Below are 15716 nucleotides of genomic sequence, written 5' to 3' on the forward strand. Positions count from 1 at the left end.
TGGAAGGGAAATCGAGCGATATTTACAAAAATGTAACACAGGGTATTTACTGGATGAAAGAACAAATGCTTTAGGCGGGCACGGTACATTCTCCCTATCAGACAAGTGTTGAACTGATAGATGCATGTAAACACAAGTAAATCGTTTGGACACTTTTGACAAAATGAACGGCACTAAATACCCCCACAACACTTTCACATCACAATGGACTTTATTATTATAGGCAGCGTCTTTTGCTACAGATAAATACGTACTGTGGCTCTTCAAGTAAACACTGGAATGTACATCAAGGTTGGTTAACTTTTTTTTTTTTTCTTTTAACAATCTCAATCATCCTAACCCCTTTGAGGTGAAGCTAAAACAATAATCAGAACTGTCTGTGTCTGCTGTTGCCATGACAACATCAAGTCCCACAGAGTGATGTCATGCCAATCTGGTCCCTCCCCGGCGCATGGTTGTCTCCGGTGATGCTCGGGGGCAATCTGGAGGGCCTCTGGGGCGCGTGTGAGCGTCGGAGGCGACGATCGGGGTAGAGGCTGTTGTCGAAGGGTTTACGGTGGACGCAGAGGACGTGGGTCTTCAAGTTACCCTTCTGGGAAGCACTGTAGGGGCAATATCTGCACTGGAACGGTTTGCGAGCTGTAAAAAAAAAAAAAAAAAAAAAACAGAGACAAAAGGCAGATAGAGAAACAAGCTTTAGTAAATATATACAGTTTGTAGTAGTTTAAAGTTGATGAGTGCCGAATGTATAAATATCAAAAAGATGATTTTTAAGATTAAATATTTTACAGATTATACTTGTGTGTTTACCTGCCTTCTAAGACTCCTGGCTCTTAGGCAAAACTTACATGTTTTACATATTTTAGGTCTGTCTATAAATTATTTTGTGAAATTGAAGTAGATAAGAGTGATTTCTGCGAAGAAAGTTTATAGTTCTTCATGTTTAATAGAACTCTCGGTGGGTCGTTTTCCTCGTACTACAGACCAGATGTTGGCAGGTGAGAAACTGAATTTGGACACCGAGCCTATGAAATACCGCAAAGAAAAAAGTTTACAAGTTTCAGCAGAGTTGAAAAGGTTTTCAGTTTTTATGATGTGAAGAAATCAGCGCTATTTCCAGAAAAAATATTAAAATAAAAAAGAAGAACAAGAACAATTAGCAGGTTTGTAGCAACCCAATTTTACCAAAACAGTGACACTTCATGGACTGACAGGTTTTTATAAAAATGGGCTGTAAGTTCTAAGTCATTGCATCAATTTCCTGCTCACAACACAAACATAGACACACACACACACACACAGACGTATGTAAAAACACACACAAGTGTTGAGTTGAGGAATGACAGACGTTTGCAGCTGGGAGGCAGGGCATGCCAAAACTTCCTGTCTGTCCCCCTCTTTAGCGCCCGCCACATTGCTCCACCGAATAATGTGAACCTACATGGCACAGCATGCAAACAACAAAGTGTGTCGTTAATAGCTTCCAGAGGTTTATCTGACCTCAATAAAAATCAGTATGACACCAAAGCCTGAGGGTGCTGCTAAGATCAAAACAGAAAGTGTGCTGGATGACTCATTTACCTTTCTACCTAGACAGCCGTGTGTCCTTGTTCACCGCTGTGCTATTTTTGAGATGTTACCTCATATAATGACTTTCTCTTTTCCCCTCTGTCTAACACTTCAATGTGTTTTTCTGTGATTCATGGTTACAGTAAACCATTATGTGCTGATGTCATTTGACATCACTTCCCAAAAACTGAGGGCTGTCTCAGCCTTTTCACCCCACCCTTGCCTCTTCCTCTCTATCATGCTCCTCATCAGAGCTGAGACAGCTGTACGCAGCTGAACACTCACTTTCACATCTACATAAAAAAGGTGTTTTTAGGGGGAAAAGTGGGAAAACTCACAGAAGGTGTGAGCAATAAAAGGTAATGCTCCATCTGTCGGTGTATAATAACCTGATGGCCGTAAAGGACACACACACTCACACACACCAGTCAGAGAGAGGATATGGCCTGACACATCTGAATATCATCAGGATGTGAAAGAGGTATTTGTATGTGTACATGTGTGTGCTTCTGTGTGAGAGAGTGAGCCAAGGAGTGATTGAGAAAGAGAGAGAGAGAGAGATACAGAGAGGATTACATTGAGGGAGGGGGAGCTGACTGGGAGGGACAATAATACAGAAAAAGCTTTGTCAAAATTCAGGTATAGTTTGTGTCTCACTGCAACGTCTTCCAACTTCAATAAACAGAAGGTGGAAAAACAGAAAAATAGGTTTGAGTCACCAAAAATGAACATCTGGGATGCTCAAGCTCTTACTGTTGAAGCTTAAATGCATCATCTTGAACATTTCATCAGGAAAACTGTCATCCAACTTCCCCAAATTTCACGTCCATTGTGACTAAACCAATCAGACTTCCCTCGACCTTGTTGTGCCAATCAAATATGAAAAATCCTGTAGCCTATTATGCTTCCATAAAGTCAGTTAATAATAAGTCAAAAGGTCTCATGTCTACATCAGCCGCATGTCACCCTGCTTGACTCCCTTTCTCTACCTCTATTGCCTTTCTCCCCCCCCCCCATCTTCCTGGGTCTGCTGTTCTTTCTTCCCTCCCACCAGAGGAGAGGGGAGGTCCAGGAGAGGGCAACCTCCAAATAAGTTCCATTAATCACAGGCAAGAGTCTAATGTAACTAATATTTTACAATTAGAGAAGACAGCAGTGGGCTCAGAGCAATCCATCTCTTCACCGCATGATCCTCCACTCACAGGCTGCTCTAGCCACAGCTTCAGACCAGCCGTACATACTACACACCAATGCACAACGCCTGCACTTTTATACAGCTGCACATGCATGAACGCAGAAAGAGGCTGGACAGGAAATGAGAGCTGTGTGATTGTGTGGTGATGAAAGAATGAGTAAAGACGTGACACAAGACAAAGAAGAGAAAATGTCCCAATGTTGCACGGCATTCCCATCAACATTTTACTCATCTACATCATTACTGAGATTTGGGATCATGGCAACATGAATGCAACCGGATCGAACACTGTGTATGCATTTTAGTCAGATTCAAAGCTTGATCTGAACCCCTTTGCTAATGGAATCCCAGACTGCACGGGAAAATTGTAAATTGTACAATCTTTAAAAAACATTTTGAAGTTTTGTTTGAAATCTTATAAATCATTTGACCATTGGCACTCCCCTGGACTACTTTCTACCGAACATGTTGCTACCATAACATGTTGCTTTTAAACTTTGGTTTTTGTACAACATTATGAAAAGATATTTGACTTTGTGAGCCGTGAAGATCCTGTAACTTCACATTTTATGAATGGTTGTATGAATCTAACCCGCTCTTAAAAACCCAGCACAGAATGACAACATTTTTTAAAAATGTAAACACTTTCTGTAACAAATTCATATATTGTTGGGTTATATCAAAATAGACATAGAAACGTCTCTAACAAATCCTGCTGATATGTTTGATAAGCATATCGTGTCTACATGAAAATCCAGTCACTATTCTCAAAGAATTTCAAAGGACATCTTATCTTTGTACTAAGCACATATTTGTGTGAGGTTGGGCAAATGTATATTTGTGTGTGTGTGTGTGTGTGTGTGCGTGTGCTGTGAGAGTGTGTTGTGTGTCACAGGCTGACATAATGACCATGATGACAGTGGCGGGGCCGTCGGGGGCCAGAGGAGCTGAATGGTGACGGATGACACAGGCCTGAGCTCTGATGGCACACAGACAGTGAGTGATGACTGCACATCCTTCCCGGTGCTCCACCCTTCATTATCTCTATGGGGAGAAGAACTGCACAAAGGCAGGCCGCGCTGCCCTCTCGCTGCCCTCAAACGACATCTGCTCATGGAGACAGCCGCACTACCGCTCTTCTTTCACCTCGCTGTCGCTCCATCTATCTCCATCTATGGTGATCTTTCTCGCTCCTTTTCTCTCTCCTTTTCTCTCACTCTCTGTCACCCTCTCCGCGGAGGGTGTACAGAGGTCACACAATGAGATAATGACTCACCCCTTTCAACCTTTCAAATCAGGGCCTTTTCTTTCTCTCTGTCCTCCATGTTCTTTCATTCTTAATCCTTTCTTTATCGATCTTCTCATATTCACTTGTTCTCATGCGTTAGAGAGGCCTGCTCTGATGCCTCAGAAGAGAGAGGCAGTTTAGTGAACCGTTAACTGGTTTAGAGTGAGATAATGCTCATAACCTTAACGTACGCTGATACATGGCTGTTGTCTCAATGACGGCTGTCTTAATGGTACCTGTGAAATATGAATGCGTAACAAAAATTCCACAGTACCTGGTGAAGCAATATTTTGAAGGCTGCAGCGTCTGTAACTCTATGTGTGGTAAATGTTGCCATCTAGTGGTTTAGTCAGAGAAGCGGGGAGAGTGAGAGTTTCTGTTTGAGACACAAGGGAGGGCTCGGTGAGACTAATGAGCATGCAGACAGGTTCAACCAGAGGTCACCATCTGGCCAATTACCACTGCTGGCACATTGGAGCCGACCTGAACTGTCATCACAAACACATCACTCCATGTCCAAACTGCCCGGCAATATGTCACCATGCCACTCGACGTGCCATACAGTATGGAGAGGATGGGGGCAACAGGAGACAGCCCCATGACAAAGCCACCTGGTCAACACTGCAGACAGGACAGGCTGCCGGGCCACCTGCTTAGTGCAGTTTTAGAGGACACTCAATGGACTCTCAATGTCAGTTAACTGCCTCCACGTCCAGTTTGACTGACAGGTGTTTATTGTGTCTTTTGGCATCTACTTCGTCGGTGACAAAAAAGAAATATATAGTGGATCAGGAGGCAGTAAACAAAAACGAGAGAGATGCTAGAATGATTTGTCGTAGCTAAGGCCCTAACGCTTCCTAAGAAACGGAAGCAACAGTCAGAGCAGAGGGTGCCATATTTGGGGGGAGGGCGGGGGGGGGGGGGTAATTTAATGATGCTCATTGTTCTGATTTTTCGAAAAATAAGTGAAAAACATGAGGTTTGCTAAACAACCCCATCCAATTTTTCAATCCAAAGACTATTATAAGCAATATAAGAAATGAAGAAACATGAATAGTGTGACTGCTAGGACAGAAGTTGAAGGGGAGGGGGGCTGCTTTTTGGCATATGATAATAACCATCTGTACAATCAAATACAAAAGTACATCTTGCTGTTAGGATCATAAAGAAAGGGAACAGATGTTAATCCCTAATGGAGTTGACAGGCACTTTCCTGTCTTTCACATGAACATATTGAGTTTCTGAATAAGAGGGGGATCAGAGAGAAGGTGTATCATGTTGCACTCATAATACATGCATATCAAAGACCCCAGCTGTTGGATTCCCTCTCCTGAGAGACAGCATTATTAAATCTGCACTCAGCAAGCATATCACACCATCACAAGAGCTTAAGCCTCTCCATCAGTGGGCTCCACTGGCTTGGGCGATTTGTAACCTATCACACAAGGAGATTATATCATCCTTTAAAGTGTAGGGGTAATCAGTGCCACACACCTGTGTCTTCTTTAGCCCTTATTTGAGATCAGACATAAGATCTGCCTGGAAAAAAAAAAAAAAACAAAAAACAAAACTAGGGTGCTGTAAGTATAAGCGTGTGGTTCATAATTGCCCTGATTCATTTGCACACTCACACTTGCTCTTCACACTTCTGCTGTCAGGTGACGTGGGCTGAGATACTGTCAAAAACTTTTATGTATTTCTATCGCAGCCTTGCCATTGCCTACAACATGTTCTGATGCAAAATATACAGCCAGAACAACAGTCAGCCAATCATACGCAGAATGAGGCTAAACAATTTTAATGTTATTTAATGTTCATCTGCAGCACTCTATCTCTACGAGGGCCTACAAGGCAACTCTGAGGGCCAAAATCAGAAGGCTCATTCCTTGTCCACTAGGTGGCAATAGATACTTTGAAATCTGGAGGTAGCCCTGGATACATCTTGATAATTGTCACAGCTGCATTGAACATATTTGACAAATACACTGATGCTCACCTGATGCAACATCTTTCTCCAGATTCGCCCCGCCGTTCAGGCTGGTTTTGTGAGCGCTGGCAGGCGCGCTGTTCAGGCTCCCCTGAGACCTGAGGAAGGAGAGCAGGCCACCTTGGTGCTGGAGCGGATTGGCCTGTCCTGGAGTCAAGTTCTCCAGAGAGGAGATGGGAGATTCAGCCACAGCTCTGCCCCATTGACCTGGCTTGTCTTGTTTATTCTCACCAAGACCCTGGAAATCAGTGTTGGCCTGTCTTAGCTCCGGAGCGTTATTTTTCAGCACCTGCCACTTGGCAGCATCATCATTTTCACCCTCCCTCTCTTGCTCCGATTTCTCAAATTCACCTTCAACATCGTGGCAAGCGGAGCCTCCTTTCTGTGTGTTCATCTCTTCTTTTGTTCCCTGCATCAAAAGGTCACACTGATATGCAGGTTTCACACTGAGTTCCGCTGTGGTATTAGAGTAACTTTGTAGCCGACGGGTAATGGAAGAGGAGAGTCCATTACTAATAGCACCAGACATCTGTACCAGTGCAGCAGGAGACATGGCTGAGAGAGACGTGACAGACTCTGGCCTGACGGACAAATCTAAGGGCTCATACTGGGTCTTCCTGCTTTGAGAAGATAAAGCGCCATCTATGACTGCCTCCTTCTCAGTGAGGTCAGACTGCTTGTTGACGAGAAGGGTTTTTTCAGTGGGGTTCTCCAGACCAATGTAGTGACCTGCGGCCGGGCTCCAGTCTTCCGTAGATCTGGGTCTGAGCTTGGGGTTGGGGCTGGAGCTGCTGCTACTGGTGGTGGGGTGCAGTGGAGAAGAGAGATCTCTGCTGTTCTGCCAGTGGGGGAATTGGTAGCATTCCAGGTGGAAGCCAAGGGAGGCTGTCTGTGCAGCGGTGTAGTCACTGGAGAGTGGACACCTGTAGACTTTGTCACCTAACACAGACAATAACAGCAAAATAAAAAAAAAACAAAAAAAAAACAAAACACAATACAGCCCAAATCAAATTAGGAAAATACGGGTATATGAGCCATACTGAGCATTGTGTTCTCAGAAAAAGTGTATACCAACAACCGATGTCTAAACATGAAAAATGTTGCAATCCCACACCAGGCTGAGTTGAATGATTTAAGCACTGCCCTGCAGTAAATCAAGCTTGTAATCAGCTTTCAGCTCCAGTGATCCATCATTTTACAGTATAGACGCCACCACCATGTGCAATAAATACACCCAAAGATGTTAACACCAAACAAGATTCTTCCAAAAATAATAAACAGTGAAATTGTAAAGCAACAAGAACAAGGCAGATGTCGCAGACAAAAACCTCATTCCATCAAAAGCAGTAAGTGGGTTTCCCAGTCAGAAATAACAACGACCAACATGTGAGCACTTCTGATTAACTGCACCATGAACTGCAGTTGAGTTTATTTTTGCTTCATACTTGAAAAATGGTGTGATGGGAGCATAATTCAAAAAGTACAAAGTGTATTATTGTGGAGAATGACAAAGGGTAATTTTTCTCCTTTTAGCCAGTGAATAATATCCATCTGGATATAAGATTTGATCCAGCGCACCATAACTTTTAATTAAAGGTAATTTAAAGGTACTTTTTCCCTCTGTTTACCTACAGTTTAATCCTTATGGTGATCACAGAAACACCCTCCAGGGTTAAACACACTCCCTGTGACCATTTTGAGTTAGTGATTGTCTGAGACCTCAGCCTTGCACTGTCTTTAAACAGCCCAGCTGTTTCGCTGCCATTCCAATTACAGTAAAAGTCATCCGACGCCATTAAGCCACAAATATTGGCAGTTTATTGCCCAACACTCTCCTGGCATTTGAAGGTCAGGTCATACATTATACTGTGTCTTTTAGGGATGCGTCTGGGATAGGGAGATAAACCCACCACCATTAATTTAATTCTATGCATATTGATGCCTTATTGTTCTTCTTTAATGGACTAATATCTGAGTTACAACAGTGATTCATTCCCGCCAGAGAAATATCAATTTCATACACCTCAAGATCTGACCCTGAGGTAATTCACTGAGGTAAATCTAAATCTAATGATCTGTAGTTGTTACTTTACTTTGTTTCCAACTTTGATAGAATATCCGCCATTGTAAGCTGAATGGGAGCACACAGAGGATGTATTTCACCATTTCAATACGTAGAAAAAACATAAAACAACACCCACGTTGTAATTAAATGGAGCTGAACCTGACGAAATTAAAAACCATCATAGCTGAGATGGCAAATCCAGGTCCTTGAACTAAAGACAGTGGCCCCTTTTTGTATCTGTGTTTGTGTGTCAATCTGCCAACAGTATGTTTGATTTAATGTCAGCATACATTACATGTGCGTGGCGACATACGCTGCTGTGCAAGTGCGGGAAAGAGACTTCATCAGTGCCACACCCTTGTCTCCAGTAACAGTCGAAAAAATTCAAACAGCTTAATGGAAGTCTTTCAGACACGCCATATATCTTAATTATTCTGTGGCTTAAATTACGATGACATTACCGGCCGGCTCCAAATGCAGAAAACACATATATCTGACCTCATCTTTCAGCATGGTCCTTCCTAAACCCATTTCCCAGCCTACACGAGAGCAGTAAAACAGCACAAAGCCTGAAGTCTCTGCCTTTTTTCTCTTCCTTTGGATGGGTGCCATCTTTGTGATTGCCTGGTTCATGCTAACTTAATCAGTTTAAGATTTACTTACACTGCCGAGGCTCACATTATGTGAGGGGAGTAATTTTAGAGCTTAGATTTATCAAGCAAAACTCCAATTACTGCATCATTACAAACCCCAGCCTCTCGCACCTAACACAGAGCATATAATGAAGTGATGCGTATGAGTTATCCGCCCTTACTGGATGTGCAAGGCAGAGGAAAAAGGTAAATAAATAAATAAAAAGCCTCAAGTGAGCTGTGTCTATGGAAAAAAAGCATGCAGCTGGGCTTGGACAAGTGATTCATTTCATATGGAAATAGGCTTTAAGATTTACAGCCATACATCACCGTCAATGCAATCACAGGCTCACATACTATATGCTTACATAGGCATTTGGCAGTTATGTTGTAGATATCAAACTCTACACAGAGTGGAGCTTTGGCTCTGTCTACTTATGCAATCAAGCACCTGAAATGCAAAACAGAGATACATGGTGGCTGGCTTGGTTTAAAATGAAACAGAGTGAGAGTGAGAGTCACACACAAGACTGGTGAGAAAAACAGGGGCACCAGATGTTCTTTGATGTTTATAATAGCATATATTATTAATATTAATTAGACCACATAGTCAATGACGCATTTGGGACGTTTCCAAGTCAATTAAGCCAAATGGCATTCAGGAGACGGTGGAACAATATTTCAAGGCAGGTGTTCAGAACTCCCTGGGTAAATCTTTTTATCTGCATGCTAGGAAAACAAGCATTTTGAGCTTAATTTGAGCCTCATATCTGCAATAATAATTAAAAAGAGGAGGATTAAAAGACAGAAGTGAGAGGGAGACGGAAGAGCCAACAGGTAATCAGTTTAGACAAACCAGTCAGACTGACTCTGATCTCTGAATAAGAGTGGAATTTGTGAAGCCCGACACAGGACCGAGTTAGATAAGAACCCGTTTAGTTGAAAGATGTTTTTACTGTCAGCAATCACAAAGAATAGGCTGATGTAACTGGAACAGCCAAATGAAAGTAATATTCTGTACAGCAGCCTGTTTTATCTGGGTTTCTGGGTAAACCACTGCTCATATTACCATTCACATTTTTACAGACGCTTATCATTTCAGACTCTGTCGCTTCAATGCTTACAGTAAAAGCATCTTAAAGGCAGAAAAAACACATGTGGGGACAACATCATTACAAGATGGCTGATCATTGACCTTGAGGTTAAGAGTATTGAATGGGAGTAATTAATAACTGTCAGAGCATTTTATGTTTGAGCATGTTTTTTTGTTTGAAGCTGGGATCTAACTGGTCCAATGTAGGTCAGAGGCCTGAAGCATGCACCCTTCATTAGTTTATCATTTTAAAAGGAGTCATTATTCTTAATCTCAGATTATTATTAAAGTCAAAGTGCATTTTCAAATCTGTCCTGATTAGATATTGAAAGAAGTAATTTGTAACACACGCGTTCTATTGAAATCAAAGGAGGATTTCTAATTTAAGATGCTGGATATTTGTAGTTAAAATCTAAATCCAGCACTATATCTGGATGTATCAAGCAAAGAAGCCGTCTCTCACTCTGACAGCCATGACTGTACTATATTTGCTATCCATATTGAGGACATCAATAACTTCATGACCACCATAGGCTGACTATGAATAATGCAGCCAGTAATTCTGGACTAATCAATGTTCCTCAAGCTGAACATCTGGCAGTGGTAATTCTTCCTCAGCATCTCCGCTCTCCTGAATTAGAAAACACTCGCTCTCTTTTCCGTCTACATCCAGCCATCGAGACAGACAGACTTGATCAGTTACAACCCCCCACCTCCAAAAAAACTTATCCCTGTTATTAAACCCTCATCAAGTGGTGCGTGTTCTCCATATGTGTAGGATTTACCTATCTGTCCCGCAGCAGACCTGTGTGTTGAGCCAGGGCCAGCAGCGTGTGATTGTGTTAATTAATCTGTCATTGTGAGCGTAGGGAACAGCTGCAGAGGTCTCTGGGATATATTGTCAGAGCTAAACAATGCGGTGCTAAGCCCCCAGAGTGAGTCTACCATTACACAGGACTAAGAACAGAGAGGAGAGGAGGAGAGGGATAGAGAGAGCCTGCCGGATCCATCATTGACTAAAGCAATGACGCCTGACCTTTACAATGAATTAGTTTCCATGCTTAATATTGACTGAAATTAGAGTCTGATACAGAATGTGCCATCCCAGAACTGTGCACACTCAAATCCTCAGCTAGCCAGCTATCATAAATGTTTCTGGAAGTGACACCGTATGGTCTTCAAGATAGGGAAAAAGAGGGAAAGTACATACAACAGAGTTAGAATATGTTTCTTTAAGACAACCAGAAAGGGATTTGGCCTTAAACAGCAGGCATTTACATGTAAATATGCAGATACCAGTATGTGTGTACAATATGGAAACAAAACATCTAATGAGATTAGACCTGATCCATTTATCTCTGCTATACGGCCATCATTTAAGAGGATACTGGATCGAATCCCACAAGAGCGCATCAGACTTCATGCACATAACAGCAGTCCTCATTGGAAAATAACCATAGTCATAAGCTGTGAGGAAACCGAGCAAAAGTTTGGATTTATTTTCCTTGTCTTCTCTTAACAACACTGTTATAGCTGTAATTTAGGCTCATGATAACATGTTAGCAGGATGCCATGACAAGAAAGGCATTTACCCCGAGAGCCAAATCATCCAAATCACCAGGTGGAACAGAACACTATCAATAAAAATACCAGGTGGTAGATCAAATCATAAAAATCACTGGGTGGTATATATCAAATCATTAAAAACACCAGATGGCATGCATTAACATCTTGTGCCCCCGTAGGCAAGGGGTGGGGATGTGACGGATATAAAATAGAGGGTACTAATTATCCCTACAATTCAACATGATGCCATTATCTTTAAAAGGAAGACAAAGTCCTCATGGATGACAGTAATGCCTGTCGTGGTATAACTGACCCTTCGCTTCATGCGCACCTACAGTAAGTGGGGAAGAATAATGAGGCCACAGCTGTCACTCAAATTAAAAAAAATTATATAAAAACAAAACAAAACAAAACAGGACATATAGAAAAGATTATAACGTGGATTTTTTATGTTTAGTTGCTACATTCTCAGCTGATCATTTCTCCTCTAATGACAGTTTGTTTCTGTAATTTTTTCAAATCCACACAAAAAAAAAAAAAAAAAAGAAAATTGCGGGATCATATCTGAACTAAATAAATCAATAAATAAATAAATAAAATTAGAAAAGAAGAGTCAAAGCTGAAGCAGCATAGGCTAAGATAAGTTCCTAAGATGAAAAAATGTTTTATATTGAACATATAGGGTCATTATTTTCCACACTTTGTTCGGGTCCTCCCACAGATACATTAACCAGCCACTTTCACAGGCTGAGCAGTATTTCAAGGTGTGTGTTCGCTAAACTGAACTTCATGTGTTAAATCGAGTGCCGCCTTAATAAGATCTTAAAATAGCCCTTTAAAATAAAATTAGCTTCCCATGACTGCATTACCTGTAGCTGGGGAAGAAGATTGAGGTCGATGGTCCATGGTACTGGCAGAGTGGGAGTTCCCTGTCTCTGCGATGATCTCTGTTGGCCCATGATGACTCACGCTGCTGGGGCTACTGGGTCTGCTGATGGCCTTGGTATCCGGGTCACTGAGACACACTTTCCCATCATCTACAGGAGGGCACCTCTCAGGCAGGTAGGAGGAGCACTGCTGCTGGTCTTTAGGGCTGAATATTCGCTGTTCCAGGGTCAGCCCCGGGGTCATGATCTGCCAGCCTGGGTAACTGCTGCCACTGTTGAGTGTATCTCTATTAGACATGATCTTCTGCAGATATTCCATGCTAGAAGAGCTCAGCTGAGGGTGGAGAGGATTCAAACCCAACAATGAGGACCTCTCAGCGTCCGTCAGAGGGCCTGGACCAGAGGAAATCATCCTCCCTAACATCTCCCTAACCTTCATGTCAACTCCTGCTGTGGTGACTATCTGGTTATAATCTGGATGGTCAGCTCTCTCAGCTGAGAGAAACCTGTTGTGGATGCGGGAGATGTACTGCGAGTAGAGGTTGCTGTGATGGTCTTGTGTCAGGCTACTCAGGCTTACTGGGGCATCATGCTCAGAGGGGAGATTACTCTTAGCTGCGAGCTTGTTGAGGTGGACCTTCATGTGGTTCTTGAGAAACCAGGGTTCTTTGAAACGACGGCCACAGATTTGACAGCAGTGCTCAAAAGAGTCCTTGTGTTTACGCATGTGACCTTTCAGGAACCAGGCCTGACTGAAGGTCTGGCCACACACCTCGCAGGGGAATTCACCAATGGGTTTTCCCTTATCGCCAGGTCCTGTGGCAGGCCTTTGTCCTGAGCCCGAGTCTGCTGTTATATGTGTTGTCTCAACGTGGCCAATGAGCTCCTCCTCGTGTGCAGCAGCAAACTCACACAGGGTGCATTTGTAAGGTTTGTGTAGGATCCTGATGTGTCGCTCAAGCTCCTGCTGCTTTCTGAACTTCCCCTTACAGAAGGAACAGCGGAAGCCACTTGGTTGGGGCTGACTGGGCTCATCGTGCACAGTCGTCACCTGAGGGGATGTCGATGTATGTGGCTGACTCTCCGCTGCACGAGAGTTGGTTGAGAACTGGTTTTGCGTCGGGACAGCCTGTGCCAGCTGGGGGTTTAGGATTTGTGGTAAAGTAGATGTTTGCTGTTGGCTAACATGACCGGCTCGCATCTGCCTGTCTCTTAATATCGCCCTCTCCTCAAGCTCATGAAGCAACCTGTTTTCCTCTCTAATTCGCCCACGGCCTTTGCCTAGAATGCCTTGCTTGTGAGTACGAAGGTGTATCTTCAGGTTGCCCTTCTGCGCAGCCCTGTGGTCACAGTATGGGCACTTGAAGGGCTTCTCGCCAGTATGGGTGCGCATGTGAAGGGAAAGGATGCTGTTAAAGCGGAAACGCTTTCCACACAGTGGGCAGGGATATTTCCTGTTCTTGCGGTTGTCATCCTCAGCCTGGGATGCAATGCTTTGATTAGTTACTCTGAGGAATTGGGAAAGCTCTACTCTCCCATTCATACTGCTGAGAATCCTTGCATCCATGATTTGATTGGCCAGAAGTGCCATCTGGCTTCTAATTGGATGGGTGGATGGGGTAATGAAGCTGTCCTTTCAGAGACTGGCTGATGTTACAGTATGGTGGTCAGAAGCGTCTGTGTGGGACAGTCCGAAGGTTAGCAGTCAAACTGTGTGCTTACTGTTTGCTCTTATTCAGTCGAAACAGGATGTAGATTCATGCTGTTCAGATGAAATGTCTGTTTGTTGTAGCTCAGACCTAAAGAGAAAGGAGAAAGAACATTAAGCGAGTTCAAATTCCACATAAACAAAGAAAGTATTCAAACACATATATTTGGAACGCTGGAAAGCAGTAACAGTAACATGCACGTAAAACATGAAAGTAGAGTTATGCGCAATTAAGTGTTCTTTTGCAACTGTTGTATATTGCCAGTGATGCACCACAAATAGGTCAGGAAATAGAGCAAAGTAGGTTCTGACTCTCCTCATCCTGTGTTAAGTATACCTGTGGTTTTAGATTATTGTTGGAGACAGAGAAAACGCTGATTAAGTGAAACCACATAGGCTTCCTCAACAAATATCTCATCTTTACTAAAAGTGAAAATCTTTGTCTAGATCTCATTTTGTTCTGACACAAAATACAAAGGCAGCACAAACATCAAAGACTGTCTTGTCCTTCCTTTGCATTTCACAAACCTGTGAGACATCTTAAAAGAAAGATTAAAGTAAAAAAGTTCCGCCTTTTCAGCAAATCTATTGCATGTTACAATGAAACCTTTACCAGGATATTTACGTCACAGGGGTCCTAAAGAAAATAAACGGCTTAATGATGCAAAAATGCAAAGTTAAGGGCAGAGTATCCAAATGGAAAACTAAAGTATGCTTCAATTTTCCACTGCCCAGCTCCAATTTTTTTTTTCTTTTGATTCAGCTGTAGCAGCAAAACAAAGCTTCAAATTCACATCGTGCTACAATGGTAGAGGTCACATAAGCGTGCCCTGCGCAGCTCTACTGCAGCACCAAAGGGCACAGAACAAAGCCTGCACTGTCCACACTGAATTAACACAGGCTTACATCATCCTGGACTGCAACCTCAGTCAGTCCTGAAAATGATGTACACAAAACCGCACAGATCAAGAGCTGGCAGGCTGGCAGCAGGGGGTTGGTGTGAGTAGTGTGTCTGCTTCAAGTTGCAGATCAGAAATCAATTTTAACCAAACAGTGCTGACCTAATCATATCTGAAGGGGGAAAAAAGTGACTAAATCATATCAGAATATAATAGATACAGTATTAGTTAAACTGGGCAGCACGGCGGCATGGTGGTTAGGGCTGTTGCCCCACAACAAGAAGGTTGTGAGTTCGGTTCCCTGCCTGGGTTTCCTCACACCATCCAAAGACATTAATGTTCAGGCTAACTTGGTGACTCTAAATTGTCTGTGGTTGTTTGTCTGTGTGTGTGTGTGTGTGTGTGTGTAGGGGGTGGGGGGATCATAGGATGCTGCCGCCCACCTCCCACCCAACGCCAAGGATTACGAGCATTCGAACTATTATTGCATTTGCCTCTATTAATGACATTACTGTACAGTAGCCTTGGATGTGTAATGGTGTACAAAGCATCCATTTGAAGTCTGCATTCGATCAATAATGATTGATCATTCTCAAGTTCAAATGGATTTGCAGTATCTTATGATATGGGTTTGACTAGTGTATAATTGGGTGCATTTCTTTTCATTAAGCAACGCACATACCTGCCTGTCACATCCAAGTGGATGAAGGTACGAGCGAGGCAAGTATGAAGAGAGTCACCTGCACTTAACACAACTTAAAGCAAAAACACAACACTGGATTTAAACTAACTCAAGGCCTTGAAAAAAAAAAACGTCTGACACTAAG

At 42.8% G+C, this 15716-nt stretch overlaps 1 protein-coding gene across 1 annotated transcript; it reads right to left on the minus strand.

Moving 5' to 3' along the window:
- Positions 1-286: 286 nt before the first annotated feature.
- LOC115056147 (zinc finger protein 536-like) lies at positions 287-14311 on the minus strand. The gene is made up of 4 exons (XM_029522409.1): positions 14303-14311; positions 12265-13915; positions 6049-6978; positions 287-639 (listed from the first exon to the last, which is right to left on the minus strand). The coding sequence occupies exons 1-4, from the start codon at positions 14309-14311 to the stop codon at positions 404-406; spliced, it is 2826 nt and encodes a 941-aa protein (XP_029378269.1). The 3' UTR covers positions 287-403.
- Positions 14312-15716: the final 1405 nt, after the last annotated feature.

Source organism: Echeneis naucrates, chromosome 16 (genome assembly GCF_900963305.1).
Source record: "Echeneis naucrates chromosome 16, fEcheNa1.1, whole genome shotgun sequence".
Classification (NCBI taxonomy): domain Eukaryota; kingdom Metazoa; phylum Chordata; class Actinopteri; order Carangiformes; family Echeneidae; genus Echeneis; species Echeneis naucrates.

Bases quoted from the DNA above. Each gene is read 5' to 3' on its own strand.
- LOC115056147 (XM_029522409.1), bottom strand. The intron at 6,979-12,264 runs GTAATGCAGTCA...TGTCTGTGTTAG, and splicing joins ATCTTCTTCCCCAGCTACAG to GTGACAAAGTCTACAGGTGT. The intron at 640-6,048 runs GTGAGCATCAGT...TTTTTTTTACAG, and splicing joins GGAGAAAGATGTTGCATCAG to CTCGCAAACCGTTCCAGTGC.